This window comes from Aspergillus udagawae, assembly GCF_001078395.1.
Source record: "Aspergillus udagawae IFM 46973 DNA, scaffold_6, whole genome shotgun sequence".
Classification (NCBI taxonomy): domain Eukaryota; kingdom Fungi; phylum Ascomycota; class Eurotiomycetes; order Eurotiales; family Aspergillaceae; genus Aspergillus; species Aspergillus udagawae.
Window position 1 is genome coordinate 2,319,146 of NW_025091269.1, and position 26,983 is coordinate 2,346,128.

Below are 26,983 nucleotides of genomic sequence, written 5' to 3' on the forward strand. Positions count from 1 at the left end.
AAAAGGGGGACTTTCATGCAACTGAGGGTAACTTCTGGTTTACTGCTGACCTCCACGCCCGGCACCGCCCATCATGTTCCTTGCCCTAGATAGTGTGGTTAGTTTTCTGTGACAGGAAAGAAAAAAGTAAATGCATGAACTTACATCTCCGCAAGGCTTGGGTCGCTCATCAAGCTAGACATGTCCGGCATTCCACCGCCCCTGCCGAAGTTCTCGGCCATCTGCCTCAACTGAGGGTTGTTCATGAGGTTGTTCAGCGTGTCTGGGTTGCTCATCAAGTTCTGGGCCATGCTCGCGAACATGGGGTTGCTCATGATGGAGCTAAGGTCGGGCATACCACCGCCGCCGCCGCCACCTCCGCCACCGAGCATGCTGGCGAGAGAGGAAAGATCAGGCATTCCACCAGCACCGCGCGATGCTCCAGCGGCATCGTCGACATCATCGGCTGGAGGCTCGTCACCACGGCTGGCCTCTTCGATCTTCCGCTTGGTGGTTTCAAGACCTCTCTTCATCGCATCGCTACCTCCGTTACCTTCCGCCTCAATACCCTTTTCGTAGGCTTCCTTTGCTCCCTTGTAGTCTGCCATATCGAACCGCGCTAGACCAAGACGACTCCAGGCCTTGGAGTACTTGGGATCCACAACAGTGGCGAGTTCTGCATCCTCCGCAGCTTTCTCATGTTGACCGGAGGCAGAGTAGGCAGCAGCACGGTTGGAGAGGTAGATCGGGTTCGAGGGAGCGATGGACAGGGCCTGAGTGTAAAGATCGATCGCCTTACTGTATTCCTTGCGGGCCATGGCAGCATTTCCCTCCGATTTCAACTTGTCGGATTCGGGCGTGGGGGCACCAGCCTTGGGCTGCTGTGCCTCTGTGCTCTTGGCCTGCGCTCCAGCACTGGCAGATTCTGTCGAAGGCTTCTTACGGAGCTTCTCGTAGACGCTGAAGATGCTCGCCAGAGATTGTCCGCCAAGAGCGTCCTTGACGGCGGCCTCATCGGAGGGGTTGACCTTGAAAGTGTCTGCAATACACGATTGAGCGATCTCAATGGATTCAGCGTCATCCGCAGTCAGAGTGCCATCCTTCAGGCTGGAGTTTAAAAAGTCAATAATCGCAAGCGCCAGGCGCTTCTGAGACTCGGTGGGAGCCTAGACGGGACAGGAGTCGGTAAGTTACTGATCTGCCATGAATACGGTGTACTGGAGAGCCGGACCATCTTACCATTTTGTGAACTGACTGAATATCGCACCAAAAGGTCGGATTGGGTTAAAGTCGAAAAGTAAAGACAGATACAGCAAGCGGAAGACTGGAGAATCAATCGAATGCTCGTGAAGCTGAACGAATGCGGGGCCTCGCCGCGGTGTTTGCTTTGTTTGTTCTGTTTGTCAGGGAGAGCTCCAGTACACGTGATGATGGCCATGATCATCAACATGTAGGCCTGAATGCCATCGTCCATATGAGATATTCGTTGATCTGATGGCTAGGACGTGGAAGACTTTGATAATCACGGCGGGTCTCTCTGGGATTGAAATGTCCCGAGTTTGACACATCAAACTCCATCCTAGAGCAGTCGAAGATGACTCAATGTGAGCTCCTTCTCCTGTCTGTGACTATCGCACCCAAGTCGAGCCATGTACTGGCCAAATGGAGTTCCGCGGGTCTATGCGATCAATGGCCCAGGGATTCCAATTACTTCGCATATTGAATCCGAGGCAAAGGAGAGTGGGACTTCTGAAGAGGAGAGATCTGCAACGGATCATAATGTTAAAGGAGAGGAGCCCGAAACCGAGTCAGCCTGGGCCAATGAGGCCATTACTGGTCTCTGTATTTCTCGGAGCGGCCACATATTTGCGACGATGACCGTCTCCTCGATAGCTATTTGGCAGACTAGAGTATGACCTACGACCCTCTCAGTGTCAAGGAGTGTGAATTGATCTGCTGACTTGTCATTAGCCTACCGCAGTTGTTGCTGCGATTGCCCGCTCCGCCTCATCCCTGAAGACGTATGGGTCGAATGTCACTGTTCTGATGCATCCCGACTCGACGATACTTGCTGTGCAGACACTTGGTGGATATCTTCTTACTTATACGATTGCGAGTGACCCCACCAGTCGCGTATATCAACAACATTTCGATCAATCGAGTCAGAACCGTCGTCAGCAACTCGCTCGACTGTCTGCTGAGGACGATGCGAATGCAGTGCGTGATGTTAACCTCCGCTTTCGGATGGCAATCAAGATCGAATCTGGTATTGTCAAAGCTCTGGCTCTTGACCGGGAGCTGGTTGTAGCTACTGTCAAACCAGCGGCTGTCCAATGCATTCGGTGGGCTCCTGACGCAAGCGGAGCCCAGACCACGTCAGAGCTTCTCAGCCGTATTCTGAATGTTTCGAAGCGGACCTCTATCACGGATATGGTCTACGATCGAGCAATCAATCTATTGGTGTGGGTTACCAGCGAGGGACAAGCATATGCCGTACAACGACTGCCGGAGAGGACCAGCACGGCAGAAAGTCCAAGGAAACTTTTCCAAGGCCACTGTTTCCACGATCCGAAGCATGATGGCGAAAAAGCAGTCAAGGTCGCCATCAATGCCCGATTTTCACTGCTCACAGTGAACTGCGCCAATGGTGAGATCCTCGTCTACACAGCAAAAGACTATTTGGGGAATGTTCCATTCTCACACAAGCTCCAACTACCCGCTTCTCCTACCACCATTGGCAGCTTGAACTTTATGTCCTACTCTCCGGATGGATATTGTCTTTTTGCAGGCTATGATCATGGCTGGACAACATGGAGCGTATTTGGCAAACCGGGTGGAAACAGCTTCTCGGTGGATAGATCGCTCGCTGCAATCAGTTCTGAAGACTGGTTGACTGGGGTATCCAATGGATGCTGGGTAGGCGGAGGGTCAGACATTCTATTGACAGGGCGGAATGACCGTCGCATATGGATCCTTGAAACAGCCCGAAGCGCTCTTACGGGCTGCTTTTCTTCAGCTAATCTAGCCAGAGGCTTGTTACAGACTGGCACAGAAGTCATCCTATATCGCGGCCATGATTTACCTGATCTTATGACAATCTCGGGCAAGGACTCACTGTGGCATCATGCACAGTATCCTCCAGCATACCTCCATTCCCAGTGGCCGATCCGCTCGAGTGTCGTCTCGCAAGATGGGCGATACATAGCCATTGCAGGCAGGCGGGGACTTGCGCATTACAGCGTCAACAGTGGTCGCTGGAAAGTCTTTGAAGATCCGAAGACAGAAAATTCGTTTGCCGTCCGCGGCGGCATGTGCTGGTATGGGCACATTCTGATTGCCGCCGTCGAAAGCGATGGCTCCTACGAGGTTCGTCTATTGAGTACCACCAAGCTGTTTTGAAGCAACAGAAGGTTGATGGCTTTTTCACAGCTGCGTCTATATTCCCGAGAACTGTCTTTGAACAAGCATTCAATATTGCACACAGAACACCTTCCCTCGCCGGTAGTGTTCATAGGACCTTCTGGCGAAGATTCCCTTCTTGTCTACACTTATGATAACATCCTATACCATTATATTATCAACTCGATGCAGCAACGGATAACCCTTGTCCCTGTTGGTCAGATTGCGTTCAACGGTATTGTGCGGGCGCCTACCAGAGTTCGGGCGATTAGCTGGGTACTGCCAGAGGACCAGATGCGTAAGTGTCTAAGTGTCACCGTCATGGGTTTGTGAAATAGGGCAATTTCTAACGTCTGGTAGGGAACGGCGATCCGTCTCAGGATGTAAAGGTGGCATCAGTGCTGCTCTTGGTTGACGGAAACATGGTTCTGTTACAACCCAGCTTGGCAGAATCTGGCGAACTTAAGTATGATATGCGGGTCATTTCTCACGACGTTGAATACTATATTTTGATGCGAGATCAATTCTCCTTCAATTTTGCACCGCCGGTGGATGAGTCTGTTCCAGCCAGTCCCTCGGCCGAAGTGGCATTGAGTGCGTACCACCATAGTGATCAATCACTGCGGGATTCCCTCTGGATGTTCTGTGGCAAGGAATTGCTCGTCTGGGGGAATGTGCATGATGTTCTGCAACGAGAGGAAGTGCCAAAGCCAATACAAGTGCCTTTGGACTTCTACCCTCTGTCAGTACTGTTGAACAAGGGCATAGTTTTGGGTGTCGAGTCGGAAATGATACAAAGACGTGATGTCACATTTGCCGCTCTGAAATTCGCTATAAGGGTATGATCTTCACTTTTTATTCCTTATACATGTCATCCTTATTGACGTATGTACTGATGTTGACCAGACTCATTTATTTCTGCCATATGTTCTACAACACGATCTTGTCCGTGGAGACATCGCGGCAGCACTCACGCTATGCCAACGTTTCTCACACCTCTCATACTTCCCGCATGCCTTAGAAATGCTTTTGCACCACGTCCTGGATGACGAGGTTGATAACGAGAGAAAAGAAAGCAAGACAGATAATCCCTCTCAAAGACATGAGCCACTATTGCCGTCCGTCATTTCATTCCTTCAAGCATCACTGCCGATTAAAGTGTTTTTGGACATTGTGGTCCAGTGCACGAGGAAGACCGAGCTTCGCTCATGGCGCACACTTTTCAACCACTTGCCTCCTCCGAAGGATCTTTTTGAACAGGCCCTAAGACTCAACTCTCTCAAGACGGCGGTAGGGTATCTGCTCGTCTTGCAAGCCCTTGAGGACGAAGATGAGGGTGGTCACGAGGCGCCAATTGAGGACTATGTTGTCCGTCTCATTGGTCTCGCGTCGCAAAATAGTGATTGGGAGCTCTGTGGTGAGCTGGCGCGGTTCCTAATTGCTCTTGATGCATCTGGGGATATGCTTCGACGCGCTATCTCCCGAGTCGGGCTGAGAAACGCAGTTCAATCAGGAGGCGGCTTGAACTCGAACGGAGCAGGGATCAGTACCAAAGGATTAGGCTTGGGCATTTATTCACCACCGTGGCCAACATTATCTCCAACATCGTCCGTATCTCCACACTCCCGACAACAGATTCGTTCAGAGGACCAAGGGTCCCCTGTGGACAACGCGACAGACGATCAGAGCACATTCTCTGCGATCAGTCAGTGAGCATGTACGCAAGGGCGTGTCGCAACTTCTCTTCTACAATTGTACTCAATTGGAGATTCCATCCGTATATAGACGATTCCCTAAGCCTATCAGGCTCAGCGTTCTGACAACTTCAGACTAGCGTCGGAATGTTTCTTCACGATAGTCATCTATTCTTCTGCGACAGCAGTTTCATGTGCCATGACATATATGTGCTGCTTCCATGTAAGCATAATCAGTTGGCAATCCAAGCGAGAACAAGAACCTCAAATCATTTGTCATTTACAAGAGAGAACCAAGTCAATCCCAATGCATCTTCCACAAGCCGTCACCCAGATAATGCCCCTCATCCATGACCACACCCTTCTTCTTCTCCTTCATCTCCTCTGTCCCGACCGTCAATGGCCCGACCATGCACGCATGCTCCTTCCCTTCGGCCATGACCGCAACCACCTGCCCTTTCTCCAGCGCATGCTCCGCATCGGGTAACCGCCCACCGGGCGACGTCAGCCCCGGCGCCATGAGCGTCGCGCCCGAAAGCACGAACCGGATCGCGCCCCGATCGATCTGGACCGTCGGCAAGGCATCCGGGTAGGAATGGAGCAGTTTGAGATGCGGGATTGGTGGCCCGTCCATGGGCTGGTAGAACAGAGGGGTCGATTCAATGGTGTACAATGTCGCTCTATCCGGTCTGTAGCAGTGTCCCCATCATTAGCCTCCATCCCACCTTCAATCGATAAAATGCCGCCTCCAAAGGAACCTGGGGGGGTAAGGATTACAATTTCACCGCATCGAGCTGGGCTTTCTTGGGGAGGATCTCATCGATATACGGCTCGAAGCCGGGATAAGTGTCGAGGAATCTTTGGCGCAGGCCGCGCTGCACCGAGGACTTGACTTTTGAGCGGCCGCTAGGGGGGATACTTTATTTCCATCTTCTATTAGCATGCGTCATTGATTTGCTTCTCTCGCATAATTGCAGTAATACGGTGATTTTGTCTTGAAGCTGGTTCAACATTTGCTTGGTTTGCGGAGGGGTAGCAGATATCTAGTCGGCCTGCTGTCTCACGGGGTTCTCACAGACCCGACGGGTCCCAAGACACAAACCTGGGCTCGCAGGGTACTTACTCTTTCTTGAACATTTTGGGCTTTGCGATGTAGCAGTCAATGGTCGGTCGCTGGGCTTTTCTCAGCGTCAAACCAGTCTGCTATTTCCTTCACGACCTCCGACGGATTGCGCCAATGGTATGACGCGGTTAACGCGGGAGGGGGCAGCAGCTGTCACGTGCTGATTGAAGCTCTCTTTGTGCCTGATCTGTAAGGCACATTCTCAATTTACGAGCTACATTTAAATACGCTATACAATCTATAATGGTCACACTACAAGAATACAACTTTTGAGTTTCAACTTTTGTGATATTGAGTACTTTCTACCATGCCTGGGTGGGAATCACAAATAAACCCAAGCAAGGTATCAGCCTGTATGAGCTATATCCAAATTTTGATTAATCAATTTAGCCCTTGGCAGCACCGGCCTTGATGAGGAGGATGTCACCATCTTCCACAACGTAGTCCTTGCCCTTGGTCATGATCTTGCCAGCAGCCTTGACAGCGGCTTCGTCACCATACTCCCGCAGGGTAGCGTAGTTGTACACAATGGCCTGAATGAAGGTCTTCTCAAAGTCAGTGTGAATCACACCAGCGGCTGCGGGAGCCTTGGTGCCCTTGCGGATAGTCCATTGACGGACTTCGTCTGCACCAGTGGTGAAGAAACTGGCCAGGTTGAGAACTTGACGCATAGTAACAATAACTTTAGGCAGAGCGGACTTGGTGTTTAAGTTCTTGCACTCCTCAGCGGCCTTGGCGTCATCGCCGAAGGCAGCCAAGCGCTCCTCAAAGGAGACGGAGATGGGGATCAGAGGATCACCGGGGGAGTTCTTCTGGATCCACTCAAAGACCTTGGGCAGGTACTTGTTCTTCTGACGGATGTAGTCCTTCTCGCTGAGGTTGACCAGATAGACAACGGGCTTGGCCGTGAGCAGGAAGAGAGGATTGATAACCTCAACCTATTGATTGACCGATTAGTATCTGAAGGACAGACAACTGGCGTAAACAGAGTGTAAAGGGTTGCAAATTAAATCAGATAGGACATGATCTCATGACAGCCTCTGCGTTGTAATTAAAATGAGGCTGTTCGACGAGCTGGGTTATATCGAGCAAAGCTCTTATTCATCATATGAAATGGTGATACAGAAATGATCGAAGAAAGGGGGGAAAAAACATACCTCCTTGGGAGCCCAGTCACCCTTGCGGACGTCGTTTCCATCTCTCAGGAACTGAAGCACCTTGGCGACAGTGGCCTCCTCCTCACGCAGCTTCTTCATTTCAAGAGACTGTCCGCCGCGCCGTGTCTGCTTGCCCAGGTTCTCGAGTGCCTTCTCAACAAACTCGATATCCTTGATCCGCAACTCCTCACTGATGATGGTCAGATCACGGACGGGATCGACATCACCCTCGACGTGGATGATCTCAGCATCGTCGAAGCATCGGACGACCTGGAAGATGGCATCGACAGCACGAATGTGGGAAAGGAAGGCATTTCCCAGACCAGCACCAGTAGAGGCACCACGAGTCAGACCGGCGATATCATACACGGTCAAGTTGGCGGGAACCTGAGACTTGGGCTTGTAGTGTTCGCAAAGCCAGTCGAATCGCTCATCAGGGACGATGACACGAGCCTCTTCGGGATCAATAGTGGCATAGGGGAAGTTGGCCGGGTTACCCAGAGACGACTTGGTGATGGCCTGGAAGAGCGTCGACTTGCCGACATTGGCCAGACCAACCTAATCAATGGTCATTGTTAGATTGGATGTTGGTTTCTTCACATCTGTGTGATGTATAGCAGAAGAAAACTACATAATGTAGGACAGGGAGAATGTAAATGAGGAAAATTGTTGCCAGATGAAACTGCGATTTAAATAGGAGAGGGAGAAAAAGAAAAGGCTGGGAAATAGGGCAGAAAAAAAAAAGAAAAAAAAAAATAGTACGGTGGGGTCAATGCTCACATACGATACCACTCTTCAAGTTGTTTCCTGGACGGCCCAGCAGGACCTTCTCCTGGACAACGGCCTTCTTGGGAGGCATCTTCTTCTTCTTCTTGCTGGAGTAGTTTCGGCGGGAGAAGGCAGAAAAATAAGGAGAAGAATAAAATGGGGAGAAGAGAGGGGAGGACTGATGGAGGCGCGAGGCAAAAGCAGAACCAGCTGCGGATCGTTCTAAACGGAGGGGTAGAGAAAAGAAGAGAAAGACGGCGGGCGGTGCGGGAGACGTGATGAAGAGCGCCCACTGACAGTGGGCAGAAGAGACTGGGAAAGAAGGGAGGAGGAGGGGGTCAATTGAGGGGGTGATAGCTTAGGCTGTCACAGTACTCTTGGTTATGCGGTCAAATGGTAATTGGACGAGCAATTGAGATGAGGATGGTTTCCTTTCCTACTTGTACAGGACTCGCCTAACTTCTCTTCTCTTCTCTATTATGATTGATGTTCGTGCTTTTCGTGTGTCTCGGAGATTTTGCAATTTTTCTGCCAGTCGATATTTCACCGCCCACATGACTGCAAAACCCTCGATCATCCACGTGACAGTCTCCTACTTTTATACGGGTGTAGTAAGAAGGAATCAAGCGATGGCCGCAAAAACACTTCTGCGACATAGTTCAACCCCTTCAGTTAGATGGTGAAGCAAGACTATAGCATGAAAAGTATGTTACATCCGGATATATGAAGTGGAAGCAAGAAAGAACCTTGAATCCGTAGCTCCTTGACAATAAAAGAAAATGGCTACCGCACGGCCGTAAGGAACCCGAATCATCAACGCCGTATAGAAATACCGTGGACGAAAAGAATAAGACTGTCAACTGTTCTTCTCTGATTAAGTTTCCATTGCGTCATCGTCTTCGGACTCGTTGTCCACCACGCCCAGCAGCTTGGCATAAGGGACGGTCACTCGCTGAAGATCCCGGTGTTTCCCTGATAAAAGAAAAGAAAGGCAGAGTTAGTGACGTATGATCATCAATGCGGAAGAAAGAATGTCACTGCAACTTACCCAAGGCTAAAATCACCTCCTTCAACAGCACCTCGCGTGGCCAGCCACAAAGGGTCTCCGAGCTCTCCTGCCAGTTTCGATCCTCCTTTTCATTCGCTTGTGGCCGGCGGACTGCGTCTGTCTCGTCCTCCTCCTCAAATAGGCCTCCAATCAGCCCCTTCAGCAGCTCCTCAACCTTCATCTTGAGGCCTTCCGCTCCGAGGCGCTTGGCATACATAGACAAATAGAGCCGGAACTCTTCTTTAGCTCCCAGCGATAAGGCTGCGGCCAGTCGGTTCTCCAAATGAGCTATAGAGACACTTGACTCGAAGCTCTCGTAGCCCTCGCGAGACAAGAGGACTTTGATCAGCCGCTGCAGGAAGTACGCTCGTCCGCGGAGTAGCGTCTCATGTGTCGTATTGCGTTCCAGGAATGGAATGATGCCAGCTGAGAGGGCGGCCTTGGTTTCCTTATCTTGCTGCGGTCCCGCAGACTGTAGGTTGCCCACCGGAGCTTCTGTGGAGTTCCAGTACTGACTGCCGACGGCCCACCATGCCTCAGAGACGCGCTGCCAGGTGTACATGGAAGGTGAATAGGAGTAACCTTCGCCATTGGACAGTGCGACCACCACTCGGCCCTCCGAGTTGATTCGCGCATTGGTGATTGCTGGAGCCGCGGAGGGATGCGCACCCAGCGTGTGAATTGCTGCATCGAGGACGGGTTGGAGGGAGATGGGAGGGTGAGGGGAAGAAAGATGCTTGACGTTCCAGACATAGCACATGCCCACCGCTGATATACACAGGATCCATGGGCCATTGCATTCCAGAATCACTGGTTGCGCTTCGAGCACGAGAGCGCTGACAAGTCGCCGGCCTGCGGGCGACCATATGTAGACTGATCCATCTTCGCAGGCGGCAGCCCACATGCTCTGGTTACCGGTCACCAGAAGCACGGTCCGTGGGAGGAAATCCTGCCACAGTGGCTGTTCGCCGCGAAACAGCGTGAGGCGTACAGGCTCGCGATCTACAGCTCTACCTGTCAAGCTTGCAGGGGAAGGATTACGAGCCTCGAAGACGACGTCAGCCCGCGATTTGCCCGGCTCTCCTGTTGCGCTAGGCGGTTCCGTCGGCCTGCCGTTGGAATCGATGGCTCGCACGATCTGGCTGCGGACCTTTGGTACTGCAAGACGGAGCTGACTGATCGCCATGCAGGGATTCGTTACAGCAGGCCTTATGAAATCCGGCGTTGGCTGCTGTCCCGTTGGTGCAGATTGAGGTTGCGCCGGAAGAAGTCCATCCGGCGTATTTGCGAGGATCGGTGTCGCGCCGTTCTGACTTGCCAGTGCGACCCGTTTCTCCACATGTCCATCTTCGTCACCCTCGAGTTGCGCGAGCTTTCGCTTATTACCGAAAAGCAACGCAGCAAGTCCACCCTTAGGTAATCCATCAAAAGGTTTCGAAAGATCAACAATCGACTGTGGCGCATCGGCCTTCACTTGGCTACTAACCGAAGCCATGAGCCGTGCCTGAGGGAGAGATGACTCTGCCGCGCCGGCTCCTGATACCAGAAGAGGGGCGATTCGCTTCTTGCCCTCCTTCGTGTACGTCGGACGCTGCTTCAGCCTCTCCAACTTCGCCTGATACGGATCTGGCTTCTCCGTTTCTGGAGCTGCTGCTGCTGTTGCTGCGGTGCCGTTGGGTTGAGCCTTCTGCGTATCTGGGGCGGGCGAGGGACCTCGTGCAGGCGTTGCACCGTTTGACGGAAGTGGTGCCGCCTTGCCATTGACCATACTGTCTGCCGCGGCATGGCCATCGCCCATTAGAGCACCCATTCGCCCCTCGACGTCTTTGATCTCTCCAGCTTTACTCTTCTCCTCAAGTAGTAGCCCATCTGTAGTCTCAGCGATGCCAGCGCCTCTTCTGTTCGTGCCGAATTTTGTAAGTGACTTCTCGTTCTCTTCCATCGCCATTGGGTAGCCTAGCTCCCCGTCCTCAAAACGAACAGCAAGGATCGTACCGTCAAGGGCAGTCGCAAAGAGGCATTTTCCATCGGGACTCCAGGCTAGATCTGAGATTGACTTGGCAGCCATCTCCTGGGCGACCACAATGGGTCTGGGGTTGCTGGTAATCCAGACGCTCAGTGACTTGTCTCCGCCGGCGCATGCGATGACTGTCACATTCTGCATTGCATGATTTTGACTATCAACCGCCGATTTGCTGACCGGTTGACTTGAATACAATCGTGGGGAGAAAGCGCACACCTCCACTGGCGCTTCGTGGCCGATGAGATTGATATCACCATCCCACGAACCGCGGTTGATGATTGCAACAGAACTAACAGGGCCGTTCACTGCGTTGGCAGCCGCAATGTGCATTCCGTCCGGAGACCACGAGCAGCGACGGAAATAGGCAGTAAGTGGCGAGTTTTGGAAAGGCGCGGATATGGTGTGTTCGAGCACGAAATTGTTCATCTGATCATGAGCCGTAGAATTCGGTGAAGGCGACGTAAATCGAAAGATACGGACCGTGCGGTCGTCACTCGCCGTGGCAAAGTATTTATTTGCCGGGTCGAATGTGATTCCCTTGACATGGCTCTGGTGGATGGACAACGTCTTCAATTTTTCGAATGTATGCCCTGACCAGACCACGACCTTGGAATCCAGTCCAACAGATACCAAAATCGAGGAATCGTACGACCATCCTAGATCTTGTATGTCATTGTCATGGCCGATCAATCTCCGTATCGTGCGCCAATTTTCCACAGGCGGCGCCTCGTTCGACCCTAGCATTTTCGAAGATAACACCGGTTAGCCAGCTCCCTTCCCACGGTCAAAATAAGCCAGCACCTACCGAACGTCGAAGCATGTGAAGGAGGATTAGCATCCAGCGTATAGATACAGACTATCTTATCGTCCGCACCCGACGCCAGGTACTTCCCATTGGGCGAAAATCGAACCGTATGAATCGTGCCCGAGTGGTTGCTCATCGACGCAAGCTGCTTGGGCTTGTTCGCATACTCGGGGTTTCCCGTATTATAGATCGCTTCCGTAGACCATATTCGAACGTATCCGTCTGCACCCAGTGTAGAAGCGCTTATATCAGCAACTATCCCAAATTCTTGTCCATACGGCTTGGCCCATAGATTGGTCTGGGAATTTCTCACCTCCAGCTGCTGTGACCAAACGGCTTCCGTCCGGAGAGATATCGCAAGCGTAAACCTCGAAGTCTTTTCTCTCCCCTATACAAGCAAAAACCAGTATTAGCACAGGTTAGTAGCCAGGTCTCGATCTCTGAAGTAAAGATGTGCGTTTATGGTATCATAAAGCGCCAACAAAAAAAGGAAGACAAAATGCACCTCCATGGGTCAGCCAAACCGGCTTAAAGATATGCATCGCAACAACTGCGGCTTTCGCTCTCGCACTTCAGTGATGTTTCTGTTTCCGCGTAGGACCGTTATGTTCGGGCTGGGCTCCTAGTTGGCTGACGTGGATGCAGGACTATGGTTTACCTGGACCATCGCAGAGAAACGGCGCTGAGGCTCACCCGATAAGGGATTATTATTATTGAACGAATGACAGAAGAAACAAGGCCCAGAAGTACCTCCTGACAGGAATAAAGCTTCAGGTTGAGTAGAAGGGATGCGCCAGTCAGTTGTCTCGAAATTTGTCTGGAGATTAATCTAAGAATACGCCAACGCGAACAAAGGAGGACCGATTAGCCTAGTCGCGATCTCCAGGCGCGGGAGTCGGATGGTCCGAGCTTCCTTATATTCTCCGCCTGCAGGGACTATCCGCATACTTATCTTGACAGTGGACAGAATATCTTGCATTGAAGGCATTGATGGTGAGATATAAGAGGCTAGATGTTATTTTTGCCTCCACCTTACTATTGGGGTACTGTACATTATACACAGAAGGAGAGAAAGGATAAGTGAAGGAAAATCAGCTAATGCCAACCAACACTCGACGGCAACTTTTGTTCTTCGCCACGGTGGCTCCCTGCCTGCACTCCTGAGAACATGCTAGATAGTGTTGAGAAGTAGAATCATGGTTGCAAAAGATGAGATGTCGTAAGGTACAGGTTGTCACGAGATATTATCGTACACCAACAGATCATTTCAGCTGGACGGAATCATCGAGGGAGATGCCTTCAGCGGAAGGAAACGCCCGAAGTCTAAAGGATTGTGCCAAAAGGTTATCGAGAAGAGCCATCTTCAATTTAGACTCCTCTATCTTCTCTGTTGGCTCGCTTGGTCAAATCCTTCCAAGACACTATCAGCGACATTCTCAACCTTGTCAGTCTCGGACTCAACCTGCCGCTCCGGCTCAGAAGTGTGCTGTTTTGCCTTTTGTTGGTGTGAGGGCTCAATCTGAGCAGGCTCCTGCACTCCAAGGGCCTTTGCGGCAATGGAGCGCGCCTGGCTCTCGTTGACCTTGCCATAGACGGCCATGGCATTCGCGATCATTCCACCAAGGTCGCCTACATTGCCAGGAACAACGACGGCAGTCCCTTCACGCGCAAGGTTCGAGAAGGCCTCGACGTACTTCTCTGCGACACTGAGGCTGACGGCACTGTGCGCATTCTCACTGCCCTCTGCAATGGCCTTAGCAACGGCCTCGATACCTCTGGCAGTCGCCTGTGCCTTGAGCATAATGGCCTCTGCCTCACCAGCAGCACGGTTGATCTTCTCAGCCCGCAGAGCCTCGGATGCAAGAATGACGGACTGCTTCCGACCCTCCGCGATGTTGATCGCACTCTGTCGCTGACCCTCAGAGTCGAGGATCTCCGCACGCTTCGACCGCTCTGCCGTTACCTGACGGTGCATCGCTGCAACAACGCCTTCCGGAGCATGAATATCCCGAATCTCATAACGTAGGCAGACCACACCCCAGTCCTGAGCTGCCTCGTTGATAGCCTGCGTAATATTGGTATTTAACGTGGCACGTTCCTTCAACACGTGGTCTAGCGTGAGCTGACCAATCTCCGAGCGCATAGTTGTCTGTGCTAGTTGGGAAATGGCATATTCGGCATCCTCAACGCCGTAACTGATCGGCAATCGAAACGAGTCAGCTTGCCTTAGGTATCAAATCTCCGAGCGCGATTTGCTGTCTCCTTCGCCATGAAAGACTCACCTTGCCTTGTAGGCATCAAATACCCTCGTATATAGCACACCATCCAGCTCCAAGGTAACATTATCCGCGGTAATGGCATTCTGGCTGGGTATCTCAATAGCGGACTCCTTCAAGCTCTTAACGTATGCGATCCGATCGATAAATGGGATCAGAACTGCCAATCCAGGCTCTAAAATTCGATGAAACTTGCCCATCCGCTCTACGATCCATGCGGTCTGCTGAGGGACGAATCGAATGACGGTGTTCATGGGAAGCGGGGAGCGATTTGAAAAGTAGGTCGCGGGTGCACCGCCAGGCAACGGACCAGGTCCGAAGCCTAGCAGTGATGATTCTGGAGCAGTCCGTCGGGATGTTGAAGAGACATTCCGCCGTCGAATGGTATTCAGGGTGTTGGAAGATATGATGAGAGTGCCAGAAAGGCAAGGGTTCTGAAGGGCCACGCGGTTAGAACCGCGCATGGAAGACCGAAGCAGTCTCGATGACTGCCTGGACGTCACTTCCATCATGAGGGATGAATTACGAGAAGTAGCTGAAGGACGTGTGGAACGAACTTGGGAGTATTTAGGACAAGTTTGACCTGACAAGCTTGCGTGGAGAGAAGCTCGGGTGCAGCTGGCTACTGCGATCGTCACTTACCGATCCGATGGCCTGAGGCAGAAGGTCATGCTGAGTCACCGCCTACCTCCTGCCATTTCCTGTTCAGGAGATAAATCGACCTTCCACTTCACTTGAGCATTTTGATGTATAACCTCGATAGCGACGAGGAGGAAAGTACGAGCAAGCCTTGTACGTATAATCATCGTGTTTCGGAGCTCCCCATCAGGCACTTCGCTCACTTTCTGAGAAGCCGATCAGAACTCCAACTAGTGCTCCTCTAAGCAATTCACTGATACGGAAACCTACTACTCATGGCACGATTGAAGGTATGGTCAGGAAATTTTGTCTATTTCAGTTCTGAAAGAATACTCCCTTTTCCAAGGAAGAAGGAACACGTTCCGAGAAACAAAAAATCAACAATTACCCGTATTATGCATGCCGCAATACTCTCACAGTAAGAGAACTGACAACCCACTTTATGCAAAATAGAAGGAAGGATGACAGGGTAAGAGGAAGTTAGAGAAAAGATGCAGCACCCCCAGAAGGCACTATGAAAGTAGATGGAGAGATCCTGCTCTGGGGTCGTCTAGGGCGCATGGAAGGGGAATCCGTACGGTGCTTCCCGGTTTCTCCTGTGCGCAGTCGATTATTGCTCGTTTCAAAGTTGAGATTTCTTTTTGCATTTTCCGTCCATTCGTACAGAGACTCGCATGCTGGACAAGGGACAGGTTACCGCAGTGGAGAGAGAAAGCAGAGAGAAGGAAAAAGAAAAAGAAAAGGTTGTCGAAGTAAACTCTATGGCCGTGGAAAATCGCTTAGGCTCGGCGCACCGCAGAAGCAAGCATCAGACACAGGTGATATTGCCCAGTAAATCATGCCCGGACTCCGAAAAGCTTTTTAACCCTCCCATGACTGAAGCAAAAAGAAGAGGAGCGTCGGAATAGAAAGACAAAGCGACGAGATGCCGAATAATATGTATCCATCTCCTCTTGGGAATTGATTAGTGGGAACTCGCCACAAAAAACGAAAAAGAAAAAAAAAAAATGAGTAAATGCAGAAGCAGAGATGTAGTGATGCAAGTCATGATAGAAGCACGGAAAAAAGTTAAGGACGGAAGAAGCAAAAGGAAGAATAACAAAATCACTTTTCCAGCTCGGCTCTCAAGCTAGCATCGAGAAGGCTGTCGATTTTCAGGCGGTTTCTTGCGTCGTAAGCTTGACTATGCCAGGCCGAACGTAGAGTGTCGAAAGCCATGTGCCCACTCAGGTGGCTAGACAATTCACTCCTACATGGAACAAGGAGGTCTTCGGCTACCCCCTGAGGGAGGATCTTTTGCTCCACAGAAAAGCACCTTAAAACCGGACGAGCCTGTTGAACCCGCTGCTGGCGTTTCGGGAAGAGAGATCATCAAGCGCTAGACTCTTAAATTCATTGTACATTTGTGCATTGAAATTTGGAACCAAGAAATGTGACCAGAATTGGTACAGGACATCCATCTCAGGTCATCATCTTGATTGGGCGTTAGTTTTTGATCGTAAAGAACTCATTTTCGAAAAAAACACCGTATGGTTCGTGGACTAAATCATCGGAGGACAGCAGAGAACTGGGTTGAATATCTTATTTTCCATCCCAGTGTCGACGAAGGATCTTTGTGAAGACTATCGTGTGCCGTATCACTCACGAGTTGACTGCTTCGTCATTAGCACGAGGAGCAGGAGAAGATGCCACTGGAAGGACGAATGGTGAAGTATACCTAATGTCACTTGCCGTCGAAACAGTGGGACGAGGGAGGGATGATTCTTTAAAGGGAGCTAGTCCGCCCGCTGTCCTAGGAGTGTCAACAGATCCGTTGAACAAGGGGGAAATTGTCAAGAAGCTGAGGCCGTGCTGCACAAGAGAGCTTAGGCCTGCGCAACACGACCATCAACTTCTCAACTTTATCATCTGAGAAGGGACGATCATTCAATGGGAATCCTTACATTTGCGATTTCAGTCTGGGGAATCACTGGGTTCGACGGCGAGAATTCCGGCGCGGTAGAAGATAGTGAGGTCTTCAAGACCTGGGGCTCGGTGCTACCGTTCGGCAGACCATTTGTTGTTTCGTGGACGTGGTTCTGCTCATCAAACTTTCCGGCATCGGCTGAAAGGGATGAGCCCTCATTCTGAGCGGAAGGATCGCGCTGCTCGACGGGAAGGACCCATTGCTCCCATTTCTCTCTTGGTCGCAACCGATCAATGCCATCCTCGCCGGTCTGATACTCAACGTTTCTCACTTGGCGGCAGGCATGTCGCAGCATTTCGAAATCTTCGGTGAGAGTTTTGACGCGTTTGAAACTAGCAATGACGGACAGTGGCACAAAGCCCTGAGAGTCCATTTGCTTGCGGAGGAATAGATCTTTGCAAAGATTGTCGACAGAAAAGTAATATTCCCTGCCAGAATCAATTTCTGCCGCTAACCACAAGAGCAACACGTTAAAAATCTAAGGCACAACTTACAATTGCATCGAGATCATGCTCATGAGAGAGAACGGTTCCATGTACGGTTGATAAGGAACCGCAGTCATTGGGCCAGCCGGTATCGGTTGATAACCGTACATAGTGTTGATATCGGCAGGGAAAGGATAAACACCATACATAGAAGCAGAGTTCGGCAGAGAAGGCGATCTCAAAGACATTCTATGTCCTTGTTGAGAGCCGTTGGGAAGGCCATGATGAGACCGCTGACGCTCATTAAATCCGAAGGACTTGGGGTGGAAAGAGTGGTGCGCCATATGATTGTTAGGGAACTGCGAGTTTTGCGAGCCGGTGAAGCCAGAATGTCCTCCACGTCCGCGATGAGAGCCCCGGCCTCTGTCAGCACGGGATTCGCGAGAGAAGTCCTTGTCTTTGCGATCTCCGGGGAAACCTGCGAGGTCCGCTGACTTCGGCCCATTCTCGAAGCGGCGGTCGTGAGTTGAGCTAGCGCGAGGACCAGTGTGCGCGTCGGCCGAGGGATGTGAGCTCTTTGAGGTGCCATCACCGCCCTTGTGGGCTGCATCGTGGTTCCTCGCGAAGGGCTTGGCATCGCCGCGGTGTCGTGGTGGGAGATTCTCATTCCCACCCCCTTGTCTTCCAGCCGGCAATCCATTCACATTGTCAGTTCCCTTAGGTGCACGGTTTCGGTCAGCAGCTTGTGTGCCTTTGCGGGAATCCGCCAGTCCAGCGTCAACGCTGTTAGAGCGCTTGGAAGGGGCGGGCAGAGAGTTTGCGCGAGCGGAGTTGAGCTCATTTCTTCCCCTGTCTCCAACGCCATTCTGTTTAGCGGTAGAACCTTGGGCTGTCTGTCCCGAGGCTGCCTTATCAGCACCAGCCGTACCATGAGTGGAATTGCGAGCTCCATCCCTTCCGACTCGCCCAGCTCTTCCACCCCTGCGCGCAGAAGATGGTAAAGGTGTGTTGAAGACAGCGGTTGGTACATAAGGAACGGGCATCCATTTCTCCTTGCCGTGCGGCCGAATGACAGGGCTCTTTTCAATCTTCTCCTGAGCCTTTCTCTTCTCTTCCCCTTGTGCGACTTGAGGTGTAGGCCAGGAAGAGGCATCGCCCACAGGTGGGATGGAAACATCTACAGAATCACAATTAGCTTGCCGATTTTGGACTAAAGCGGGCTCGCCCTCCGGAGATTCAAAATCCCATAGCGATTACATTCATGATAAATAACCACGAATGACCGGATCTTAGACTTACTCTCATCCCGTCCCTTGCCTCCGTCGGCCCTCTTCTTGTCCTTGGGACCATCGGATGTAGCGTCCGTTCCCTTCTTCTTAGGGACGGTTTTCGGCAGCTCCTGATGGTTATCGCCTGATGTCGAGGAGGCGACAGATGCGGTTTTCGATGTACTGGATTTAGCAGATGGAGCGGACTTGAGTGCCGCGGTGGCTTTAGCCTTAGCTTCCTGAGCTTCCTTTCGTTGCTGCCAAACGTTAACTGCAGGTAAGGGTGCTGCTTTCAGCTCCTTCAGAGGGACTTTCTTGTCCTTGTCGGAAGCATTAGATTTATCCTTGGCCTCCTGCGCGTTGTCCTGCTTATCTGTTCCTGAAGTTTGGGACTGCTTATCCCAGTTTGACTCGGAAGTGCCATTGGGTGTATTTGACCCCTCTTCTTCCTTTGGTACTGTGGACGTGGAAGAAGGACCCACGCTAGGCGAGGACGTCCCGGAAACATTGGTCTTAGACGGAGCAGTTGCTGTGCTCTCCGAGTCCTTGTCGGTACTGGCAGCGGCCTTCTCTATTTCCTGAGATGTCTCTGCTGTGGGAGCCGTGGTCTCTGGCTCCATCTGCACACTCGAGTTTGTGCTCTGCTCATCTGCCTTGAGAGCTGGCTTATTTGGCTCTGTAGAGGCCGGGTTTGCCGCCGATGGCGTCGCAATGACACCCTTGGCTGCTTGAGCGTAAGAAAATGTAGCAGCCATTTCTACTTTCGAAATTCGAAAGGAAAGTAAAGAATAAGAAATAGATGTCGGAAGAATGGCAGACTATTTCTTTGCTCCGTGATAGAATGTGAAGTTTTCCTCTTGTGTTCTGCCAGAGAACAGGTGCCTTCGTTGGAAAACTCCGATGAAAGAGAAAATGTGTGTGCCGATTCAAGGCGAGAAAGCTTCAACAAGGACGACAGTCAGAATATTCAGACTTCTGCCCTCTTGCTACCCCGTCGAACTGCAACTTCCCGGTACTGGATCACTCCAACCTCAGCTGCAGCCTGTAGACGTTGTCCGGTAAACAGATCTCAGCGAGACACCCCTAGCCGGCGATAGTGTAGAACGTTAATCTCGGTAGGAAGGATGTATCACGCGAGGACCATCGATGAAATCGTGAGAGCGGTTTCGTTGCGGTAATAGCTGAACGACCTCCTATTGAGAATGGATGTTCAAAATGTTGTCTTGATGACGAAGACGCGAAAGGAACTTTGACGACGAATTCAAAAATGTCACACGGCAATCACGGAAAGGTCTCGTAGCGATCCAATGTATTCGACCTCAAACGAGCGGGGACCTTGATTGTTCTTTCTTATTTTCTGTTACGCGTAATTCCTGCTTCGAGATCCAACCCGTCCGTAGAGCCAACTGTGCGTTCAAACGTTCTCTTCAGGCAGTCGGAAGATACGATTGCGAATCGAAATCTAATCTGACAGCACGGCACGTTGGTTTTCGAAGAGGGAAAGTCCGGTGTTGTCCCTGGTGTAGCGAAGCCGAAAAGCGCGACTTGCACGTGGCGGAGACGACAACGCAGTGAGATTCCTAAGGCCTACTGGACTCGAAGAATGAGACGACAGCAGCTTCAAATAGGGTCTTGTATGGACAATGCCGAAAACAAGATAACTGGAGAGTAACGGGGGGAAAAAAGGGTTGTGTTGATTCAACCGATCGATATGCCCTTGCCCGCAGGATTGTGGGAAGGAGGAATTCGGAAGAATGGGAGTCGCACTGACGAATAGCACAACTCAAACAGCAACACGGACGCCAAGAGGGCGACGAGAAAAAAGATGAGAGTGGAGGGAACCGAAGGAATTAGGACGTCCCAGGATGATGTGAGGGGAAGGGAGGGGAGGAGGGGGGTAGACAACGATAGAGAAAGAGAAGGGAAATAAGAAGAGAAAGGGAAAATGAAAAAGTAGTAATAATACTGCCAATAGCGGAGGGATGTGGAAGAGCCGAAGACAGAGAGCGAGAGTATTAGGTAGTAAGGGAAAAAGACAGAACCCAATTCGTTATTGTGGAATCCGCAAATGCAGAGGGAAAAAAGAGGGTACGGGTTAAAAAAAAAAAAAGTTCAGTGTCTTCTTTTTTTTTTTTCCCGCGTCTAAGCCTAAAGCTCTTAGGCTTTCATCGGCCTGTACGGAGTAGAATTCAAAATAATCCCATTAAGTCGAAAGGTTCCTCCCGGTTGCCGTACGTCCGTCAGGAAGAGTGGGAGGTTTTTAGTGGACTTCAGGGCTTCTGTGGGTATTTTTGATATTTTTATTACTACCTTTCCTTAGGAACCAGGCCTAGCACAGGTCGTGTATACTCACCAATTCATCCATATATATAGTTCTATGTAGTTCTAACCGATGGCCCTCTAACTAGTGTTTTTATTCCAATTGTATTGCATTGCATATAGTGCGCTGGAGGGGAAGGAGGTCTTACGGCCTGAGGCCTTTTGACATTATACATCATTACCTCAACCCTTAAACGGGTAACTAATCAAAGTACTAAGGTACAACTCTGGTTTCTGATAGCTAATACAGCCCCTCTACCCCTCCTTTGCAAAATTAATAAATACAACAAGGCATTGTTTTACAATCATAAGACCGTCTGAGGATTAGGTATCAATAATGTCCAACCGATAGATGAGGTGTTGTGGGCAGGCACCGACGCTATACTTCAATCCCTTTATTATTGTCCACGATTCCAGTCAGGGACTCTAGCGAATCTGAGGACTTTAAAGATCTCCAGGTACATTTCCCTTTCGACTCCTACGTCCATCCAATCATCCAAACCACAGTCAAACACCAAGTAACATCCTCCCTTACGTCTATCTCACAGCGCCAACATACCTTCGTATCCGAAAATAGATTGAGTGGGTAGACGAGGTATACAACAACAAGAAGAAGAAGAAGAAGAAGAAGAAGAAGAACCAAGCCTGTAGCTCTACTGGAATTGTAGGACCGTGAGTTCTGTTGCATTATAAAACCGAACTGTGGATAGCCTCGAAAATACAGAAATGAACTTTCTGTTTCTCCCTGAAGTTCTACAGAGAGACACAACTCTTATTTCACCTATTGTGAAAAGTAACATTGCAACGATACTCCCAAGCCTTCATTCCATTCAAGGGTATCCGGGCATAAATATACTTGCAAAACAGCACATCCATCTAACTTTATTGACCCTTACAAGAATAATTCACAAGAAACCGATGAAGATGATAGTTTCCTCAATCATTAATACCTCTCGACTCTGGAGGCTTGTAGGAGCCAGATGGGGTGATATACTAGGTATGTATCGGTGGGGTCATCTGTCAGTGTGTATGGTCATTGTTTAACATGGCATAGCTCCCAGCAGAAAAGAACACAACATGCTGGTAAATCATTATTATCTATGCTCGTGCGACATTGCTTTTCAGTCACTAGGTTTTAAATGAACATTGATCGACCTCAAGTAGTACATAACTACTTCTCTGTCCCGTCTTCGGTGCTGCACCCTGGATAATATATTCACATCCCTCCCTGGTCTTCAGGTGTAGGATCAAATTTCCTGGCTTGGGTAACTGCTGACGCGGTTTGGGGTTGATGAATCGGGCCATCTTGCACAACAGTTCGACTCATCCATCAGATTGCAAGCATATTCCATCTAGTGTGTATCTCATGCGCAGCCTTTCTCTTCTACGGGATACAGCTGCAGGGCTCTGACAGTTACATAATGAGACTCTTCCATTCCTTCTGTGTAATACACATGCAATTTTCAATATCACGTGAGACACCGAATTATGGCATTCCGGCATGTGCCGTGGGGAAGAATCGATGGCTTGGATGAAAGTGCGGTAGACCTATTCCTAATTCCTACTAGTCACATCATGGATTTGTTCGAGAAGAACGTGGATGGGTTGATTCTGTAACCTGTAATGCCGCTAACGGATACATGGCAAAAGTAGTCGCTTAGCTCTTAGCAGCCCGCATGGTTTGTTGCCATTAGGGCTGAGCCTGCATCATGCTGCCGAGCATCACCAACAACCTATGGGGCGAACGATGTCGGAATTCTTCGGAGTCACAATGTCCCTGTGTAGTAGTATTATTTTTATTCATCCAAGACCCAGAGCCCAAGCCCGTTAATACAGCTTGCTTATTTCAGAGAGGCAGACAAACTAAGATACGCTACGGTGGTGGAATAACATTTTATCTCACGTGAGACTAACAGGGTCCTGGCACTAAGGGTAGCCTGATTTAAAGCATCACTTCAAATGTCAAGAGAGCGAGTTCTGTGAAAATAATTATTAATGATCTGTGTGATGGTGCAATTATAGCTGAAGAGCCGAGGATCATAAGTCCGTTCCCGAAGGTACCACTGCTCACCAATGCCTCACACTAACCAGCACCTGTTCCCTGGGGTCTAGTTCAATCGAAGACTGTGGAGAAGTCACCATGCCCAAGCGTATGAGGACCTGCCACACAAGCTTACGCTTAAGACCTTCGCGTACGGGGATCTTCTCAAGCGCGTCAAGCCCATTGAAATACTTTATATAGGTCGGCCATAGATCCTTCATTGGAGTGCTCAGGCCGGCATACTCAGGGTCTATCTCACCTCCAGCCGCATTCGACCCTTCTCCCCGGCGATGACGGCCCACGGATCTAGGGTGCTCAGGAAACCGGGAGACAATCTGTTCCAACCACCGTGACTCCAGCGGTGAGGCGCGATGAGGGAACAGGATCAAAGATGACGTTCTCAGCGACGTGTTTCGATCTAGCATGGAATGTGAGAGACGAAGATCGCTCTCCGGCTGGTAATGCCCAGGCATTGGCGTCTCTTCACCGCTACCCTGGCTTGCCAGCGATGACGACGAGGACGAGCTAGCATCGTCGTTCTCATCCGCCTCGTTCCCATCTTCGCCACCGGCAGGCTTCTGTCCCTCCAAAGATCTGCCTTTCCGCAGATACTTGTCCACTTCTTCACGACGAAGAGCAACTTCTACGGCCATCTTTATCTCCGGAGTGACTTTGACCCTTGCAAATGACCGAAGTTGAGTCACCCAACCTCCTCTTAGCAGCCACGCCAAGATAGCAAAATATGTCTCCTTATGGTCTTTGCTCGGGATAAAACTTCCATATGGTCTAGGCGTCCCGCTCAGGGCCGAAAGCATCTTGGGCAAGCTGGGTAGGGTTGGAAATGCTGCTTGATAGGCAGCAGTGGCTATTTCCAGCTTGCTCAAGTCACAGTTCGGAGATACAATATACGTATCACGTTGGTGAATCGGGGGTATGGCGCGTGCACGTCGCCAGTAAACAAGATGACTGGCCAGCATCTGTATGGTCGAGAGGGGTATACCGGACGACGCGGATATCTGCGCAAAGGATTTCGTTGGCTTGGAGCACCGAAGATAGTGAGCAAGAGCAGGTGCCAAGGCACCTCCGGACGCTTCGACGTCCTTGAGAATTGCCGCCTCGTTGTCCAGCAACAACAGCGCAAAGTGTTTGGCTAGCACCTGATGCGGTGCTGTATCATCGGCAGTAGGGTCCTCCACGGGGGTGACACTGTCTGCAGTGGTGAGCCAGAGACCCGGATATGCTTTATCAGTTGGTCCAGGCAGATACGGTGTTGAGGTTAGAGGAGGTATCTGAAGCGATATGGAAACATCCGGACTCAGCGGAACAGATGCAATTTTGGATGCGGATATGCTGGTGTGGACGGTGTAGATGGCCCTAGCGAGCGACGATTGATTGATCAGTTCCGTGTAAAGGCTGTTGAGGGAGGTTCCTGCATAAGAAGCGTCAGCATTCGGACGTCTCAGATAACGTTCTTGGACATTGTGACTCACTCCTCTCTTTAGCTTTTTCTTTGAGATGTGATATATGTTGGGCCTCTCTCCAGACGTAATCAGTTCGGGCCTGCTCCCATTTCAAGGCTTTGGCGAACTTCTTTATGATATTGTCGTAGACCTCCCTAGTGCGCATGGAGTATTCCAGTAAAGGAGGGTCAAGCACGAAGACCACGTTGAACATCGTCATTGAATCCTTGTCATCACCGTCCACGCAGTCAACTGATGACCTTGCCGCTTTGCTGCTAGATCCCGACGCTCGTTTGGCCTCTGGGAAGGTCATCTGTTTGGGACTCAATGTCTCAGTCGAGGCTGCCAGCAGCCCACCGCCGCCAGCATCGCCGTCCTCATCATCCGGCGCATCCTCTGCATTCTCGTTATGGCCCAATTCGCCTCCCTCCCACTCAGCACGCCGCTTCTTCTTTTTCTTCCGTCTCTGTTTCCGCCACGTCCCGTCCTCGCGAACAAAAACCGGCCATCCAATGAACGCCAGGTCGTTGATCCCGACCTCGAACCGGCGCTTATGCCACGCACGCGACGGACTCAATAACTTCTCCCAGACATCGGCAGGAAGTCCCAGAAGCGACTCCCACGGTGGGCGGTATGGCCCACCCGCTCCTCCCGAACCATCCTCTTGCCTGTCCGACGCCGCGCCCGAATCCTCATCGACATCTGAATTGCCACCTCGTTTGCGAAACGACGTCCGGCCGGATCCGATTGACCCAGCGCGCTGGGAATCTCCGCCGGGAGATACAGACATGGCGACATGATCGTCGAGGCCAAAGTTACTCGACCGTCGCCCCGACGCCACACTCCCGCTGAGGTGACTCTGGCTCTGGTTTTGGCTCTGGAGCTGGCGCTGGTGCTCCTCCTCGTCATCGTCGGAGCTGGAGCCACTCTCCTCGCTGGAGCTTGATTCATTACTCTTGTAACCTTGTCCGCTCTTCGAGCGCGAAGTGCGTCGTTCCTTTCGCGCGGGTCTCAAGCCATTCTCACTGAGTGGGTTGGGAGGGTAGTGGAACACGAAGCGTGGGCCCGCACGGGAGCGGACGATTAAGATGATGGCGACCAGGCAGGGATCTGGTGGACGTGCAATTGACGACATTTAATGGGCTGTTGTTATTCCATTTGTCCTGTGTGGCTTTCTGTGGAAAAAGGTTGAGCACAAGCCAATTGGAGCTCCCTGGGGAGGCTGGGGGCATCTAGGAGCGGTCGTTTGGGGTTGTCGATCGCGGGATAAGATCGAAAGAAAGTTTCCCCGCATCTCCTTTCAAGGATAACAAATTTCGCGTGTAGACACTAAAGCTCTTCACTGACAATCTATATCTATCGTTCATAATCGACAAAACAGTGTTCGCTGGAAAGGGACATTTAGAATCAGGGTATAAGGTCGCTTTTCGTTCGACTGCTTGGTCCAAAAGGAGAGCAGATTGGTGCTCCCCAAGAGGCGCATTGGTTATGCATGGCTTTCATTGATTGCATGCTGATATACAAGAGATGCGTATGTCCAATATATACAGATAGAGTAAATCCCCAGAACGCCAGGTGCGATACGTCAATAGTCGTGAGAGCTGGGGCAGTCGTATTGCTGACTTCACCATGCCCCCAGTATATCGTGCATTCCCCATCCTCAGTCGCCAACGGTACTATGACTTTGTCCCTGCATTCTGCCCCGCCATTGTGTCATTTTGCGCTTCCTCCTTATCAAATACGAGTCCAAGATTTTTGAAGTCGTCGGGCGCCATAAGGTTCCTACTCGAGCGAGGGTATTAGCACTCGTTCTCGCGAGGCTAGCGATTCGCATTGCGACTTAGCCAGGTCCAGTTATGGGCATTGGCATGGCCCAAACATACTTATCCATTCGACAGCCCAGATATCCCTTGGCTAGCTTGCGACACTCTTCGTCGTTAACCCCTCTCCTCAGTTTGAGACATTTCAGATACTGGGAAATAAGGTGCTTGCATTCGCCTGTAGAATTTTTAGTCCATGGTCTTGCCCCATCCGCAGTAGCAATATTTCATGGCATGTGTCGTTTCCTCGAGATCTGGTATGTTGCTGGGACGATCCGATCGAGGGTCTTCTCCTCTGGGATCCAAAGGCAACACGGGCAGTGGAAGTTACCTTCATGATCAAGTGGAAAACTCCCTCGCTCAGGACTAGTTGATCCGATTAGCTACTGTCTTATCTCCGGTCACAAAGCGCATAACTCGTGTATTTGGAGCAGTGAAAATAGGACTCACGGAGTAGGCTTGATATTGGTTGCGCCACCACCAGGGCTTCCGAAACTCATCGTGATTAATTATACGAGCAATGACTCAAGCAGACAGTGAGTAGTGATGATATTGTGAAATAAAGACGAACTAGAGCCAATGAGTAAATGCTTTACGGAGTTGAGCTCCCAGATGTTGAAAATTAAGTCCGAAACCGACCGTTCTCAAACAGTCCAAACAGTCCAAACAAGTGAGATCATCGCATCAGCCATTCGGAGATGCGAAAAGCTACATTAGCATCTGCACGGCAGAGCCTAGGTTGATGCTATGACCTCTTGACCTTCTTGCGGCCT

The 26,983-nt window shown here is 50.8% G+C and overlaps 8 protein-coding genes across 8 annotated transcripts; 1 reads left to right on the top strand and 7 right to left on the bottom strand.

The window, feature by feature from the left end:
• Positions 1-39: 39 nt before the first annotated feature.
• Positions 40-1,221, bottom strand: Aud_008568 (putative Hsc70 cochaperone (SGT); the record flags this gene model as incomplete). The annotated part of the gene is made up of 3 exons (XM_043293442.1): positions 40-85; positions 145-1,145; positions 1,219-1,221. The coding sequence occupies 3 exons, from the start codon at positions 1,219-1,221 to the stop codon at positions 40-42; spliced, it is 1,050 nt and encodes a 349-aa protein (XP_043149377.1).
• Positions 1,222-1,628: 407 nt separating this feature from the next.
• Aud_008569 (RIC1 family protein) lies at positions 1,629-5,091 on the top strand (the record flags this gene model as incomplete). Its single annotated transcript, XM_043293443.1, has 5 exons — positions 1,629-1,889; positions 1,951-3,345; positions 3,409-3,676; positions 3,739-4,217; positions 4,285-5,091. The coding sequence occupies 5 exons, from the start codon at positions 1,629-1,631 to the stop codon at positions 5,089-5,091; spliced, it is 3,210 nt and encodes a 1,069-aa protein (XP_043149378.1).
• A 279-nt stretch (positions 5,092-5,370) lies between these two features.
• On the bottom strand, positions 5,371-6,015 carry Aud_008570 (translation machinery-associated protein 20; the record flags this gene model as incomplete). Its single annotated transcript, XM_043293444.1, has 2 exons — positions 5,371-5,761; positions 5,858-6,015. The coding sequence occupies 2 exons, from the start codon at positions 6,013-6,015 to the stop codon at positions 5,371-5,373; spliced, it is 549 nt and encodes a 182-aa protein (XP_043149379.1).
• A 566-nt stretch (positions 6,016-6,581) lies between these two features.
• Positions 6,582-8,211, bottom strand: Aud_008571 (YchF/Obg family ATPase; the record flags this gene model as incomplete). The annotated part of the gene is made up of 3 exons (XM_043293445.1): positions 6,582-7,133; positions 7,353-7,910; positions 8,137-8,211. 3 exons carry the CDS (start codon positions 8,209-8,211, stop codon positions 6,582-6,584), a joined length of 1,185 nt encoding a protein of 394 aa, XP_043149380.1.
• Positions 8,212-8,994: 783 nt separating this feature from the next.
• Positions 8,995-12,507, bottom strand: hir1 (putative histone transcription regulator Hir1; the record flags this gene model as incomplete). Its single annotated transcript, XM_043293446.1, has 4 exons — positions 8,995-9,092; positions 9,169-11,928; positions 11,997-12,384; positions 12,502-12,507. The coding sequence occupies 4 exons, from the start codon at positions 12,505-12,507 to the stop codon at positions 8,995-8,997; spliced, it is 3,252 nt and encodes a 1,083-aa protein (XP_043149381.1).
• Positions 12,508-13,374: 867 nt separating this feature from the next.
• On the bottom strand, positions 13,375-14,784 carry Aud_008573 (SPFH domain-containing protein; the record flags this gene model as incomplete). Its single annotated transcript, XM_043293447.1, has 2 exons — positions 13,375-14,191; positions 14,279-14,784. 2 exons carry the CDS (start codon positions 14,782-14,784, stop codon positions 13,375-13,377), a joined length of 1,323 nt encoding a protein of 440 aa, XP_043149382.1.
• A 2,049-nt stretch (positions 14,785-16,833) lies between these two features.
• Positions 16,834-19,325, bottom strand: Aud_008574 (La domain family; the record flags this gene model as incomplete). The annotated part of the gene is made up of 3 exons (XM_043293448.1): positions 16,834-17,305; positions 17,372-18,479; positions 18,602-19,325. The coding sequence occupies 3 exons, from the start codon at positions 19,323-19,325 to the stop codon at positions 16,834-16,836; spliced, it is 2,304 nt and encodes a 767-aa protein (XP_043149383.1).
• A 3,631-nt stretch (positions 19,326-22,956) lies between these two features.
• On the bottom strand, positions 22,957-25,525 carry Aud_008575 (nitrogen permease regulator 3 family protein; the record flags this gene model as incomplete). The annotated part of the gene is made up of 2 exons (XM_043293449.1): positions 22,957-24,359; positions 24,421-25,525. The coding sequence occupies 2 exons, from the start codon at positions 25,523-25,525 to the stop codon at positions 22,957-22,959; spliced, it is 2,508 nt and encodes an 835-aa protein (XP_043149384.1).
• Between the last annotated feature and the right edge of the window lie 1,458 nt (positions 25,526-26,983).